The sequence below is a fragment of the Ammospiza nelsoni genome, chromosome Z (assembly GCF_027579445.1).
Source record: "Ammospiza nelsoni isolate bAmmNel1 chromosome Z, bAmmNel1.pri, whole genome shotgun sequence".
NCBI lineage: Eukaryota > Metazoa > Chordata > Aves > Passeriformes > Passerellidae > Ammospiza > Ammospiza nelsoni.
Genome location: NC_080669.1, coordinates 5,933,512 through 5,949,445, shown reverse-complemented (window position 1 = coordinate 5,949,445; position 15,934 = coordinate 5,933,512). Strand labels below are relative to the sequence as shown.

Below are 15,934 nucleotides of genomic sequence, written 5' to 3'. Positions count from 1 at the left end.
CCACTCCAGGCTCCAAGGCTCTTTCCAATGCAACAGACTTCATCACTAAATGCATCAACAGAAACTTGCCCCATCTGCTTTTGGCCTCACAAGAAGGCTTCCCAACTGCGTGCATACTTTTTTTGGCCACCCAGGATAAGAATGGCCCCCACAGCTCCATGCACATAACATCCATCTCCTTGCAGCTTATAAAAAGACAATAGATACCTGGCCCAAAAGAAATTGTTGAACTGAAGAATAACTCAACAAAACTGCAGACCAGTTTCACAAGCCAAACACACCTTTCCAACAAGGGAAAACAAAGAAACAAAGGCCCGTGCCATCCAGCACTAATACGTGTGCCCTCGGTCACAGCGCTGCAGAAGCCCAGAGACAGAGCTTCCCCGAGCCAAGCAGCCACATGCTCTCCCACAGGCACCAGCCCTTTGGATTCTCAACATCACAGGTCAAGGCCAAGTTCTGCTGTCGCTGCCTGCAGGAAATCCCGAGCTCCTGGCAGCACTCCAGCACTCAGCATCCTCAGCCAGCAACAGGAAGCGCTGGCTGCTCTGAATCTTCCACCTCAGCCTTGCTCTAAAGACACCACCACACACAACTGGCACTTACGGACTCACAATATCCAGGCTCTGGTGTGAGCACTGATGGATTCTGCTGCTCCTCCACCTCAATTTGCTCCTCTTGTGCTTCTTCTCCAGGAGCAGCCGGAGCCAGGGGAGAGACGGCTATTGGTTCTGTCAGCTGTGGCAAGAGAGAAGCATAAAGGACAGGCTGTCACCTCTCACTCAAAACCTCATTTCTTTTCAGATCTACCACCTAATGTTTTTAGGAGAAATCAGACCATTTTGTAGCTACATAGGGATTCTAAGTTCCACCGACCAAATTAATATGGGCCAACTCAACAGAATTCTAGATGGATATGAAGTTGATATTTCTCCCCGGCTGCTATCAGCAAGCAATGTTGTCTCTGTATAATGCAGTTTTTACTTCTTGAATTGAAAAGTAGGAAAGAGACAGCAATCCATTGCTACTGCTGCTACAGACGTGGAAAACTCAAACTGGATCACAGTCTCAGTAAAGTGCTGCAACAGGGAATGCAACATTGTGCAGAAGCGTCTTTGCTTGCTGGAAAATGCAAAAATGATGAAAGCTTCCTCTCCTAGCAAACCAACCAGCTAGCAAGCAACAAGATGGAAGTGTCTCCCACTGCAGTGTCTAAAGCACTTGGATTCAGTGAGGGCATGTTTGTGAGGGAAACGGCCCTTTTGCTGAGCACTGTCGTGTAAGAATAGATGGAAGTCTGCCTGAAGGTCCCTCGTGTGCCTCCCACTGTCCATATTAAAGGTCCCTCAGCGCCTCCTCACTGGCCTTGTGCTGCACTCCCTTGCCCAGCTCCCCTGTCCTTCTCTGCACACACTGCAGCCCCTCAGGGACTTTTTGCTTCCCAGGGCCCACAAGTGCACACAGCACTCCAGCTGTGGCCGCAGCGCTGCCCAGCACAGGGCCACGCTCACTGCCCTGCTCCTGCTGCCCCACTGCTGCTGACACACCCCACCATGCCCTTGGCCTTCCTGCCCATCTGGCCACATGCTGCCTCGTCTTTCGCTGCTCAAAACCGGCAGAACCCCTGGGTCATTTTCGCCCACGCAGCTCCCCAACTACAAAGTTGCCTATTTGACTTAAGATACAGCAATCACCCTTTCAAGATGGCTTTCCCCTTCAGAACTGCACAAGACAGCAGTCAAGGACTTGCAGCTTCAGCCCCACTCCAGGCTCACATGCACTTTCCAAAGCGGCAGACTACATCACAAAATGCATCCAAAGAAAATTGCCCCTTCTGCTTTTGGCCTCACAAGAAGCCTGCATAATATGCACCTTGTTTCTTGGCGACATGGGAGAAGAATGAGCCTGCCCAGCTTCATGGACAACATAACCATCTCCTTGCAGCTTATCAAAGCAAAAAGGCAGCTAGGCAATAAGACATGATAGAACTGAAGAATTACAGAAGAAAACTGCAGACCAGTTTCACAAGCCAATCACACCTTTCCAACAAGGGAAAACAAAGAAAGCCCCGTGACATCCAGCACTACACGTGTGCCCTCAGCCATAGCGCTGCAGAAGCCCAGAGACAGAGCTTCCCTGAGCCAAGCAGCCACATGCTCTCCCACAGGCACCAGCCCTTTGGATTCTCAACATCACAGGTCTAAGGCCAAGTTCTGCTGTCGCTGCGTGCAGGAAATCCCGAGCTCCTGGCAGCACTCCAGCACTCAGCATCCTCAGCCAGCAACAGGAAGCACTGGCTGCTCTGAAACTTGCACCTCTACCTTGCTCTAAAGACACCACCACACACAACTGGCACTTACGGGCTCACGATATCCAGGCTCTGGTGTGAGCACTGATGGAGTTTGGCGCTCCTCCACGTCAATTTGCTCCTCTTGGGCTTCTTCTCCAGGAGCAGCAGGAGCCAGGGGAGAGACGGCTATTGGTTCTGTCAGCTGTGGCAAGAGAGAAGCATAAAGGACAGGCTGTCACCTCTCACTCAAAACCTCATTTCTTTTCAGATCTACCACCTAATGTTTTTAGGAGAAATCAGACCATTTTGTAGCCACACAGGGATTCTAAGTTCCACCGACCAAATTAATATGGGCCAACTCAACAGAATTCTAGATGGATATGAAGTTGATATTTCTCCCTGGCTGCTATCAGCAAGCAATGTTGTCTCTGTAAAATGCAGCTTTTAGTTCTTGAAAGCTCAGATTTGGAAGAGTAGCAAAGAGACAGCGATCCATTGCTATTGCTTCTGCAGACGTGGAAAACTCAAACTGGATCACAATCTCATTCAAGGCGTCAAAAGGGCAGGAAACAATGTGCAGAAGCATCTTTGCCTGCTGGAACAGGAGAAAACAAACGGGGCTTCCTCTTCTGGCAAACCAACTGTTGCACATTGAGCCATTTGTCAGGGATGAGTCTTTTGTCGCTTGCAGAGAAAACATGGGACGCTCAATATGAGAATTAGCAAGCTTCCTTTATTGAAGAGAGCATCAGATATTTAAACAGCAAGTAATAACCTCATGAATATTCTGTAATTTACACTGTCCATTGGCCACACCACTACATTAGTTCTTCTCCATTCTTTAAATGTTACATCTCACTTTTCTCATGTCTCTTTAACTATTTATTATCATACTACAGCTGGGCGCAAGGACACACTATCTTGCAGGTGTAGGACTTGGAATTGGCCACGGCCTGGTACTTCTGGTACTTTTCCAATTCTTAGCTACTCTCCCAACAACCAACTAGCCAGAAAACACATGATGGAAGTATCACCTATTCTGGTGTCTAAAGCACCCTGATTTACTGAGGGTATTTGGTAGGAAAACAGCGACTGTGCTGAGCACTGTTGTGTAGGGATGGATGAAAATGTGCCTGAAGGTCCCTCATGAACCTCGCATTGTCCAGACTAAAGGTCCCTCAGCGCCTCCTCACTGGCCTTGTGCTGCACTCCCTTGCCCAGCTCCCGTGTCCTTCTCTGCACGCACTGCAGCCCCTCAGGGACTTTCTGCTTCCCAGGGCCCACAAGTGCACACAGCACTCCAGCTGTGGCCGCAGCTCTGCCCAGCACAGGGCCACGCTCACTGCCCTGCTCCTGCTGCCCCACTGCTGCTGACACAGCCCACCATGCCCTTGGCCTTCCTGGACACCTGGTCCCAAGCTGGCTCTAGTTCAGCTGATCTTCTACGGCACCCCTGCGGCCTTTTAACCCATGCAGTTTCCCAGCCACAGCATGGCCCGTTTGAGTTCAAATACAGCATCCACCATTTTTACAGTACCTCTTCTGATCAACACAAGGCAGCAGTCAAGCACTCGCGGCTTCACCCCCACTCCAGGCTCCAAGGCTCTTTCCAATGCAACAGACTTCATCACTAAATGCATCAACAGAAACTTGCCCCTTCTGCTTTTGGCCTCACAAGAAGGCTTCCCAAATGCGTGCATACATTCTTTGGCCACACAGGAAAAGAATGGCCCCCACAGCTCCATGCACATAACATCCATCTCCTTGCAGCGTATCAAAAGACAAAAGACACCTGGCCCAAAAGAAATTGTTGAACTGAAGAATAACTCAACAAAACTGCAGACCAATTTCACAAGCCAAACACACCTTTCCAACAAGGGAAAACAAAGAAACAAAGGCCCGTGCCATCCAGCACTACCACGTGTGCCCTCAGCCATAGCGCTGCAGAAGCCCAGAGACAGAGCTTCCCCGAGCCAAGCAGCCACATGCTCTCCCACAGGCATCAGTCCTTTGGGCTCTCAACATCACAGGTCAAAGGCCAAGTTCTGCTGTCGCTGCCTCTAGGAAATCCTGAGCTCCTGGCAGCACTCCAGCACTCAGCATCCTCAGCCAGCAACAGGAAGCACTGGCTGCTCTGAAACTTGCACCTCTACCTTGCTCTAATGACAGCACCACACACAACTGGCACTTACGGGCTCACGATATCCAGGCTCTGGTGTGAGCACTGATGGAGTCTGGCGCTCCTTCACCTCAGTTTGCTCCTCTTGGGCTTCTTCTCCAGGAGCAGCGGGAGCCAGGGGAGAGATGGCTATTGGTTCTGTCAGCTGTGGCAAGAGAGGAGCATAAAGGACAGGCTGTCACCTCTCACTCAAACCTCATTTCTTTTCAGATCTACCACCTAATGTTTTTAGGAGAAATCAGACCATTTTGTAGCCACACAGGGATTCTAAGTTCCACCGACCAAATTAATATGGGCCAACTCAACAGAATTCTAGATGGATATGAAGTTGATATTTCTCCCCGGCTGCTATCAGCAAGCAATGTTGTCTCTGTATAATGCAGCTTTTAGTTCTTGAATTGAAAAGTAGGAAAGAGACAGCAATCCATTGCTACTGCTGCTACAGACGTGGAAAACTCAAACTGGATCACAGTCTCAGTAAAGTGCTGCAACAGGGAATGCAACATTGTGCAGAAGCGTCTTTGCTTGCTGGAAAATGCAAAAATGATGAAAGCTTCCTCTCCTAGCAAACCAACCAGCCAGCAAGCAACAAGATGGAAGTGTCTCCCACTGCAGTGTCTAAAGCACTTGGATTCAGTGAGGGCATGTTTGTGAGGGAAACGGCCCTTTTGCTGAGCACTGTCGTGTAAGAATAGATGGAAGTCTGCCTGAAGGTCCCTCGTGTGCCTCCCACTGTCCATATTAAAGGTCCCTCAGCGCCTCCTCACTGGCCTTGTGCTGCACTCCCTTGCCCAGCTCCCCTGTCCTTCTCTGCACACACTGCAGCCCCTCAGGGACTTTTTGCTTCCCAGGGCCCACAAGTGCACACAGCACTCCAGCTGTGGCCGCAGCGCTGCCCAGCACAGGGCCACGCTCACTGCCCTGCTCCTGCTGCCCCACTGCTGCTGACACAGCCCACCATGCCCTTGGCCTTCCTGCCCATCTGGCCACATGCTGCCTCGTCTTTCGCTGCTCAAGACCGGCAGAACCCCTGGGTCCTTTTCGCCCACGCAGCTCCCCAACTACAAAGTTGCCTATTTGACTTAAGATACAGCAATCACCCTTTCAAGATGGCTTTCCCCTTCAGAACTGCACAAGACAGCAGTCAAGGACTTGCAGCTTCAGCCCCACTCCAGGCTCACATGCACTTTCCAAAGCGGCAGACTACATCACAAAATGCATCCAAAGAAAATTGCCCCTTCTGCTTTTGGCCTCACAAGAAGCCTGCATAATATGCACCTTGTTTCTTGGCGACATGGGAGAAGAATGAGCCTGCCCAGCTTCATGGACAACATAACCATCTCCTTGCAGCTTATCAAAGCAAAAAGGCAGCTAGGCAATAAGACATGATAGAACTGAAGAATTACAGAAGAAAACTGCAGACCAGTTTCACAAGCCAATCACACCTTTCCAACAAGGGAAAACAAAGAAAGCCCCGTGACATCCAGCACTACCACCTGTGCCCTCGGCCATAGCGCTGCAGAAGCCCAGAGACAGAGCTTCCCTGAGCCAAGCAGCCACATGCTCTCCCACAGGCACCAGCCCTTTGGATTCTCAACATCACAGGTCAAAGGCCAAGTTCTGCTGTCGCTGCGTGCAGGAAATCCCGAGCTCCTGGCAGCACTCCAGCACTCAGCATCCTCAGCCAGCAACAGGAAGCGCTGGCTGCTCTGAAACTTGCACCTCTACCTTGCTCTAATGACAGCACCACACACAACTGGCACTTACGGGCTCACGATATCCAGGCTCTGGTGTGAGCACTGATGGAGTTTGGCGCTCCTCCACGTCAATTTGCTCCTCTTGGGCTTCTTCTCCAGGAGCAGCAGGAGCCAGGGGAGAGACGGCTATTGGTTCTGTCAGCTGTGGCAAGAGAGAAGCATAAAGGACAGGCTGTCACCTCTCACTCAAAACCTCATTTCTTTTCAGATCTACCACCTAATGTTTTTAGGAGAAATCAGACCATTTTGTAGCCACACAGGGATTCTAAGTTCCACCGACCAAATTAATATGGGCCAACTCAACAGAATTCTAGATGGATATGAAGTTGATATTTCTCCCTGGCTGCTATCAGCAAGCAATGTTGTCTCTGTAAAATGCAGCTTTTAGTTCTTGAAAGCTCAGATTTGGAAGAGTAGCAAAGAGACAGCGATCCATTGCTATTGCTTCTGCAGACGTGGAAAACTCAAACTGGATCACAATCTCATTCAAGGCGTCAAAAGGGCAGGAACCAATGTGCAGAAGCATCTTTGCCTGCTGGAACAGGAGAAAACACACGGGGCTTCCTCTTCTGGCAAACCAGCTGTTGCACATTGAGCCATTTGTCAGGGATGAGTCTTTTGTCGCTTGCAGAGAAAACATGGGACGCTCAATATGAGAATTAGCAAGCTTCCTTTATTGAAGAGAGCATCAGATATTTAAACAGCAAGTAATAACCTCATGAATATTCTGTAATTTACACTGTCCATTGGCCACACCACTACATTAGTTCTTCTCCATTCTTTAAATGTTACATCTCACTTTTCTCATGTCTCTTTAACTATTTATTATCATACTACAGCTGGGCGCAAGGACACACTATCTTGCAGGTGTAGGACTTGGAATTGGCCACGGCCTGGTACTTCTGGTACTTTTCCAATTCTTAGCTACTCTCCCAACAACCAACTAGCCAGAAAACACATGATGGAAGTATCACCTATTCTGGTGTCTAAAGCACCCTGATTTACTGAGGGTATTTGGTAGGAAAACAGCGACTGTGCTGAGCACTGTTGTGTAGGGATGGATGAAAATGTGCCTGAAGGTCCCTCATGAACCTCGCATTGTCCAGACTAAAGGTCCCTCAGCGCCTCCTCACTGGCCTTGTGCTGCACTCCCTTGCCCAGCTCCCGTGTCCTTCTCTGCACGCACTGCAGCCCCTCAGGGACTTTCTGCTTCCCAGGGCCCACAAGTGCACACAGCACTCCAGCTGTGGCCGCAGCTCTGCCCAGCACAGGGCCACGCTCACTGCCCTGCTCCTGCTGCCCCACTGCTGCTGACACAGCCCACCATGCCCTTGGCCTTCCTGGACACCTGGTCCCAAGCTGGCTCTAGTTCAGCTGATCTTCTATGGCACCCCTGCGGCCTTTTAACCCATGCAGTTTCCCAGCCACAGCATGGCCCGTTTGAGTTCAAATACAGCATCCACCATTTTTACAGTACCTCTTCTGATCAACACAAGGCAGCAGTCAAGGACTCACGGCTTCACCCCCACTCCAGGCTCCAAGGCTCTTTCCAATGCAACAGACTTCATCACTAAATGCATCAACAGAAACTTGCCCCTTCTGCTTTTGGCCTCACAAGAAGGCTTCCCAAATGCGTGCATACATTCTTTGGCCACACAGGAAAAGAATGGCCCCCACAGCTCCATGCACATAACATCCATCTCCTTGCAGCGTATCAAAAGACAAAAGACACCTGGCCCAAAAGAAATTGTTGAACTGAAGAATAACTCAACAAAACAGCAAACCAATTTCACAAGCCAAACACACCTTTCCAACAAGGGAAAACAAAGAAACAAAGGCCCGTGCCATCCAGCACTACCACGTGTGCCCTCGGCCACAGCGCTGCAGAAGCCCAGAGACAGAGCTTCCCTGAGCCAAGCAGCCACATGCTCTCCCACAGGCATCAGTCCTTTGGGCTCTCAACATCACAGGTCAAAGGCCAAGTTCTGCTGTCGCTGCCTGTAGGAAATCCCGAGCTCCTGGCAGCACTCCAGCACTCAGCATCCTCAGCCAGCAACAGGAAGCACTGGCTGCTCTGAAACTTGCACCTCTACCTTGCTCTAATGACACCACCACACACAACTGGCACTTACGGGCTCACGATATCCAGGCTCTGGTGTGAGCACTGATGGAGTCTGGCGCTCCTTCACCTCAGTTTGCTCCTCTTGGGCTTCTTCTCCAGGAGCAGCGGGAGCCAGGGGAGAGATGGCTATTGGTTCTGTCAGCTGTGGCAAGAGAGGAGCATAAAGGACAGGCTGTCACCTCTCACTCAAACCTCATTTCTTTTCAGATCTACCACCTAATGTTTTTAGGAGAAATCAGACCATTTTGTAGCCACACAGGGATTCTAAGTTCCACCGACCAAATTAATATGGGCCAACTCAACAGAATTCTAGATGGATATGAAGTTGATATTTCTCCCCGGCTGCTATCAGCAAGCAATGTTGTCTCTGTATAATGCAGCTTTTAGTTCTTGAATTGAAAAGTAGGAAAGAGACAGCAATCCATTGCTACTGCTGCTACAGACGTGGAAAACTCAAACTGGATCACAGTCTCAGTAAAGTGCTGCAACAGGGAATGCAACATTGTGCAGAAGCGTCTTTGCTTGCTGGAAAATGCAAAAATGATGAAAGCTTCCTCTCCTAGCAAACCAACCAGCCAGCAAGCAACAAGATGGAAGTGTCTCCCACTGCAGTGTCTAAAGCACTTGGATTCAGTGAGGGCATGTTTGTGAGGGAAACGGCCCTTTTGCTGAGCACTGTTGTGTAAGAATAGATGGAAGTCTGCCTGAAGGTCCCTCGTGTGCCTCCCACTGTCCATATTAAAGGTCCCTCAGCGCCTCCTCACTGGCCTTGTGCTGCACTCCCTTGCCCAGCTCCCCTGTCCTTCTCTGCACGCACTGCAGCCCCTCAGGGACTTTTTGCTTCCCAGGGCCCACAAGTGCACACAGCACTCCAGCTGTGGCCGCAGCGCTGCCCAGCACAGGGCCACGCTCACTGCCCTGCTCCTGCTGCCCCACTGCTGCTGACACAGCCCACCATGCCCTTGGCCTTCCTGCCCATCTGGCCACATGCTGCCTCGTCTTTCGCTGCTCAAGACCGGCAGAACCCCTGGGTCCTTTTCACCCACGCAGCTCCCCAACTACAAAGTTGCCTATTTGACTTAAGATACAGCAATCACCCTTTCAAGATGGCTTTCCCCTTCAGAACTGCACAAGACAGCAGTCAAGGACTTGCAGCTTCAGCCCCTACTCCAGGCTCACATGCACTTTCCAAAGCGGCAGACTACATCACAAAATGCATCCAAAGAAACTGGCCCCTTCTGCTTTTGGCCTCACAAGAAGCCTGCATAATATGCACCTTGTTTCTTGGCGACATGGGAGAAGAATGAGCATGCACAGCTTCATGGACAACATAACCATCTCCTTGCAGCTTATCAAAGCAAAAAGGCAGCTAGGCAATAAGACATGATAGAACTGAAGAATTACAGAAGAAAACTGCAGACCAGTTTCACAAGCCAATCACACCTTTCCAACAAGGGAAAACAAAGAAAGCCCCGTGACATCCAGCACTACCACGTGTGCCCTCAGCCATAGCGCTGCAGAAGCCCAGAGACAGAGCTTCCCTGAGCCAAGCAGCCACATGCTCTCCTACAGGCATCAGTCCTTTGGGCTCTCAACATCACAGGTCAAAGGCCAAGTTCTGCTGTCGCTGCCTGTAGGAAATCCCGAGCTCCTGGCAGCACTCTAGCACTCAGCATCCTCAGCCAGCAACAGGAAGCGCTGGCTGCTCTGAAACTTGCACCTCTACCTTGCTCTAATGACAGCACCACACACAACTGGCACTTACGGGCTCACGATATCCAGGCTCTGGTGTGAGAACTGATGGAGTCTGCCGCTCCTTCACATCAATTTGCTCTTCTTGGGCTTCTTCTCCAGGAGCAGCGGGAGCCAGGGGAGAGATGGCTATCGGTTCTGTCAGCTGTGGCAAGAGAGGAGCATAAAGGACAGGCTGTAACCTCTCACTCAAAACCTCATTTCTTTTCAGATCTACCACCTAATGTTTTTAGGAGAAATCAGACCATTTTGTAGCCACACAGGGATTCTAAGTTCCACCGACCAAATTAATATGGGCCAACTCAACAGAATTCTAGATGGATATGAAGTTGATATTTCTCCCCGGCTGCTATCAGCAAGCAATGTTGTCTCTGTATAATGCAGCTTTTAGTTCTTGAATTGAAAAGTAGGAAAGAGACAGCAATCCATTGCTACTGCTGCTACAGACGTGGAAAACTCAAACTGGATCACAGTCTCAGTAAAGTGCTGCAACAGGGAATGCAACATTGTGCAGAAGCGTCTTTGCTTGCTGGAAAATGCAAAAATGATGAAAGCTTCCTCTCCTAGCAAACCAACCAGCCAGCAAGCAACAAGATGGAAGTGTCTCCCACTGCAGTGTCTAAAGCACTTGGATTCAGTGAGGGCATGTTTGTGAGGGAAACGGCCCTTTTGCTGAGCACTGTTGTGTAAGAATAGATGGAAGTCTGCCTGAAGGTCCCTCGTGTGCCTCCCACTGTCCATATTAAAGGTCCCTCAGCGCCTCCTCACTGGCCTTGTGCTGCACTCCCTTGCCCAGCTCCCCTGTCCTTCTCTGCACGCACTGCAGCCCCTCAGGGACTTTTTGCTTCCCAGGGCCCACAAGTGCACACAGCACTCCAGCTGTGGCCGCAGCGCTGCCCAGCACAGGGCCACGCTCACTGCCCTGCTCCTGCTGCCCCACTGCTGCTGACACAGCCCACCATGCCCTTGGCCTTCCTGCCCATCTGGCCACATGCTGCCTCGTCTTTCGCTGCTCAAGACCGGCAGAACCCCTGGGTCCTTTTCGCCCACGCAGCTCCCCAACTACAAAGTTGCCTATTTGACTTAAGATACAGCAATCACCCTTTCAAGATGGCTTTCCCCTTCAGAACTGCACAAGACAGCAGTCAAGGACTTGCAGCTTCAGCCCCACTCCAGGCTCACATGCACTTTCCAAAGCGGCAGACTACATCACAAAATGCATCCAAAGAAAATTGCCCCTTCTGCTTTTGGCCTCACAAGAAGCCTGCATAATATGCACCTTGTTTCTTGGCGACATGGGAGAAGAATGAGCCTGCCCAGCTTCATGGACAACATAACCATCTCCTTGCAGCTTATCAAAGCAAAAAGGCAGCTAGGCAATAAGACATGATAGAACTGAAGAATTACAGAAGAAAACTGCAGACCAGTTTCACAAGCCAATCACACCTTTCCAACAAGGGAAAACAAAGAAAGCCCCGTGACATCCAGCACTACCACGTGTGCCCTCAGCCACAGCGCTGCAGAAGCCGAGAGACAGAGCTTCCCTGAGCCAAGCAGCCACATGCTCTCCTACAGGCATCAGCCCTTTGGGCCTCAACATCACAGGTCAAAGGGCAAGTTCTGCTGTCACTGCCTGTAGGAAATCCCGAGCTCCTGGCAGCACTCCAGCACTCAGCATCCTCAGCCAGCAACAGGAAGCACTGGCTGCTCTGAAACTTGCACCTCTACCTTGCTCTAAAGACACCACCACACACAACTGGCACTTACGGGCTCACGATATCCAGGCTCTGGTGTGAGCACTGATGGAGTCTGCCGCTCCTCCATGTCAATTTGATCCTCTTGGGCTTCTTCTCCAGGAGCAGCGGGAGCCAGGGGAGAGACGGCTATTGGTTCTGTCAGCTGTGGCAAGAGAGAAGCATAAAGGACAGGCTGTCACCTATCACTCAAAACCTCATTTCTTTTCAAATCTACCACCTAATGTTTTTAGGAGAAATCAGATTATTTTGTAGCCACACAGGGATTCTAAGTTCCACCGACCAAATTAATTTGGGCCAACTCAACAGAATTCTAGATGGATATGAAGTTGATATTTCTCCCCGGCTGCTATCAGCAAGCAATGTTGTCTCTGTAAAATGCAGCTTTTAGTTCCTGAAAGCTCAGATTTGGAAGAGTAGCAAAGAGACAGCGATCCATTGCTATTGCTTCTGCAGACGTGGAAAACTCAAACTGGATCACAATCTCATTCAAGGCGTCAAAAGGGCAGGAAACAATGTGCAGAAGCATCTTTGCCTGCTGGAACAGGAGAAAACAAACAGGGCTTCCTCTTCTGGCAAACCAACTGTTGCACATTGAGCCATTTCTCAGGGATGAGTCTTTTGTCGCTTGCAGAGAAAACTTGGGACACTCAATATGAGAATTTGCAAGCTTTCTTTATTGAACGGAGCATCAGATATTCATACAGCAAGTAATAAGCTCATCAATATTCTGTAATTTACACTGTCCATTGGCCACACCACTACATCAATTCTTCTCCATTCTTTACATGTTACATCTCTCTTTTCTCATGTCTCTTTAACTATTTGTTATCATACTACAGCTGGGCGCAAGGACACACTATCTTGCAGGTGTAGGACTTGGAATTGGCCATGGCCTGGTACTTTTCCAATTCTTAGCTACACTCCCAACAACCAACTAGCCAGAAAACACATGATGGAAGTATCACCTCTTCCGGTGTCTAAAGCACTTGGATTTAGTGAAGGCGTGTTTGACAGGAAAACAGCGACTGTGCTGAGCACTGTTGTGTGGGGATTGATGGAATCTGCCTGAAGGTCCCTCATGAACCTCGCATTGTCCAGACTAAAGGTCCCTCAGCGCCTCCTCACTGGCCTTGTGCTGCACTCCCTTGCCCAGCTCCCCTGTCGTTCTCTGCACATACTGCAGCCCCTCAGGGCCTTTTTGCTTCCCAGGGCCCACAAGTGCACACAGCACTCCAGCTGTGGCTGCAGCGCTGCCCACACTCACTGCCCTGCTCCTGCTGCCCCACTGCTGCTGACACAGCCCACCATGCCCTTGGCCTTCTTGGACACCTGGACCTGAGCTGGCTCTAGTTCAGCTGATCTTCTATGGCACCCCTGGGGCCTTTTACCCATGCAGTTTCCCAGCCACAGCATGGCCCGTTTGAGTTCAAATACAGCATCCACCATTTCTACATGTACCTTATCTGATCAACACAAGGCAGCAGTCAAGGACTCACGGCTTCACCCCCACTCCAGGCTCCAAGTCTCTTGCCAAAGCAGCAGACTTCATCACTAAATGCATCAACAGAAACTTGCCCCTTCTGCTTTTGGCCTCACAAGAAGGCTTCCCAACTGCATGCATTTCCTTTCTTTGGCCACACAGGCCAAGAATAGTTCCCCACAGCTTCATGGACAACATAATGTGAGTCTGTCCAAATTTTCCCTCATCTGCCTCACGATTGTCATTGGGAGACCACTGAAGAGAAGACCCTCCCCCCCCACCCCTTCAATAATCTCTGGTTCTGAAGGAGAAAGTCACACGCCAAATGCTTGGAGACCTGAAAGCTCAGCGTTAAGCTCTTCGTTTTACCAGGTGTAGTTTGCTGTCTTCTAAGAAGGGGGTACTGTGCCCCGTTTCGAATAACAGCTTTGGAAGCTGTCCCATCTCTTAGCCTGGTTGGACTTCTCCTGAGTCTCAGGTGGTCTCCCACAGAAGACCCTCACCTGTTTTACAACCACCATGACAGACAGACTGAGATGTAAGGACCCTCTCCATCAAGGACTGGGACTGAAACCCCCAGCCTGAGGGAGGTGTGTGGGGGGAGGCAAGCTGACCAAAGCGAGATGTTTGCCTGCAGGTGTGACCACTGGACCAAGAAAACAATGGCTCTCAATGGCTCTCATTTACTGCTGAGAAATAGACTACCTCTTACATCTATTCCCTATTGTATCTCTTCTCCTCCCCAGACCACCCCAAAATTTTCAATAATACAAACCTCTGAGTTAGCTACAGATTTTGAGATCTCCCGAGTGTATCAGGCAGATCCTCGACCGGACTGGACCAAAAGACTTTGTTCTATGTCGGTAGTTATATCTCCCCCTTTCTCTGTCTTCACTCTCTTTCTCTGTCTTCACTCTCTTTCTCTACCTTTTTCTCTCCCTTAATCCCTCAATCGCGTTTTGCAGTGGTCATTCAATAAAGGTGCATTTGTTTTGATAATTATTGCAAACCCCCTTGTACCATGTTAGTTCTTTTGCACCCTGAGATTACCTCCTACGAACCATCACAACATCCATTCACTAGGATGGATTGTGACACATAACCATCTTCTGTAGCTTAGCAAAAGACTAAAGACACCTGGCCCAAAAGACTTTGTAGAATTAAAGAATTCCTCAAGAAAACGGTAGACCAATTTCACAAGCAAAACACACCTTTCCATCAAGGGAAAACAAAGAAACAAAGTCCCGTAACATATAGCACTACCACGTGAGCCATCGGCCACAGCACTGCAGAAGCCCAGAGACAGAGCTTCCCCGAGCCAAGCAGCCAGATGCTCTCCCAAAGGCACCAGCCGTTTGGGCCTCAACATCACAGGTCAAAGGCCAAGTTCTGCTGTCGCTGCCTGCAGAAAATCCCGAGCTCCTGGCAGCACTCCAGCACTCAGCTCCCTCAGCCAGCAACAGGAAGCGCTGGCTGCTCAGAAACTTGCACCTCTGCCTTGCTCTAAAGACACCACCACACACCACTTGCACTTACAGGCTCACGATATCCAGGCTCTGGTGTGAGCACTGATGGAGTCTGGAACTCATACACCTCAATTTGCTCCTCTTGGGCTTCTTCTCCAGAAGCAGCAGGAGCCAGGGGAGAGACAGCTCTTGGTTCTGTCAGCTATGGCAAGAGAGATGCATGAGGGACAGGCTGTCACCTATCATTCATAATCTCATTTTTTTTCAGATCTACCACCACATATTCTAAGGAGAAATCAGAACATTTAATAGCAACATATGGATTCTAAGTCCCACCCACCAAAATACTATGGGCCAATTCAACAGAACTCTAGATGGATATGAAGTTGATATTTCCTTCTAGCTGCTATCAGCAAGCAATGTTGTCCCTGTAAAATGCAGCTTTAGTTCCTGAAAGCTCTGAATTGGAAAAGTAGGAAAGCAACAGCAATCCATTGCCTTTGCTGCTACAGACGTGGAAAAGTCCAACTGGATCATAATCTCATTCAAGGCTGCAAAAGAGCAGGAAACATTGTGCAGAAGCATCTTTGCTTGCTGGAAAAGGAGAAAACAAACGGGGCTTCCTCTCCTAGCAAACCAACTAGCCATCAAGCTACAAGATGGAATTGTCTCCCACTCCAGTGTCTAAAGCACTTGGATTCAGTGAGGATAGGTTTGGTAGGGAAATGGCCCGTGTGGTGAGTACTGTCGCGTGGGGATTGATGGTAGTCTGCCTGAAGGTCCCTCGTGAGCCTCCTTCATTTCCCAGACCAAAGCTCCCTCATCACCTCCTCACTGGGCTTGTCCTCTACACCCTTGCCCAGCTACCAGCATGGCCCGTTTGCGTTCAAATACAGCATCCACCATTTCTACATGTCCCTCTTCTGAGCAACACAAGGCAGCAGTCAAGGACTCGCGGCTTCATCCCCACTCCAGGCTCCAAGGCTCTTGCCAAAGCTGCAGACCTGGTCACTAAACACATCAACAGAAACTTGCCCCTTATGCTTTTTGCCTCACAAGAAGACTTCCCATCTCCGTGATTCCCTTCTTTGGCCACACGGCTCCCCTCAGGTTCATGGATAGCATAATAAT

The 15,934-nt window shown here is 49.9% G+C and overlaps 1 protein-coding gene across 1 annotated transcript in view; it reads right to left on the bottom strand.

Annotated features, from left to right (window-relative positions):
• The window catches only part of LOC132086422 (serine/threonine-protein kinase PAK 3-like), a 67,644-nt gene that overhangs the window by 44,901 nt on the left and 6,809 nt on the right, over window positions 1–15,934 (bottom strand). The window contains 1 exon segment of the mRNA XM_059492087.1: window positions 8,359–8,490. Coding sequence (XP_059348070.1) covers window positions 8,359–8,490 — 132 coding nt within the window.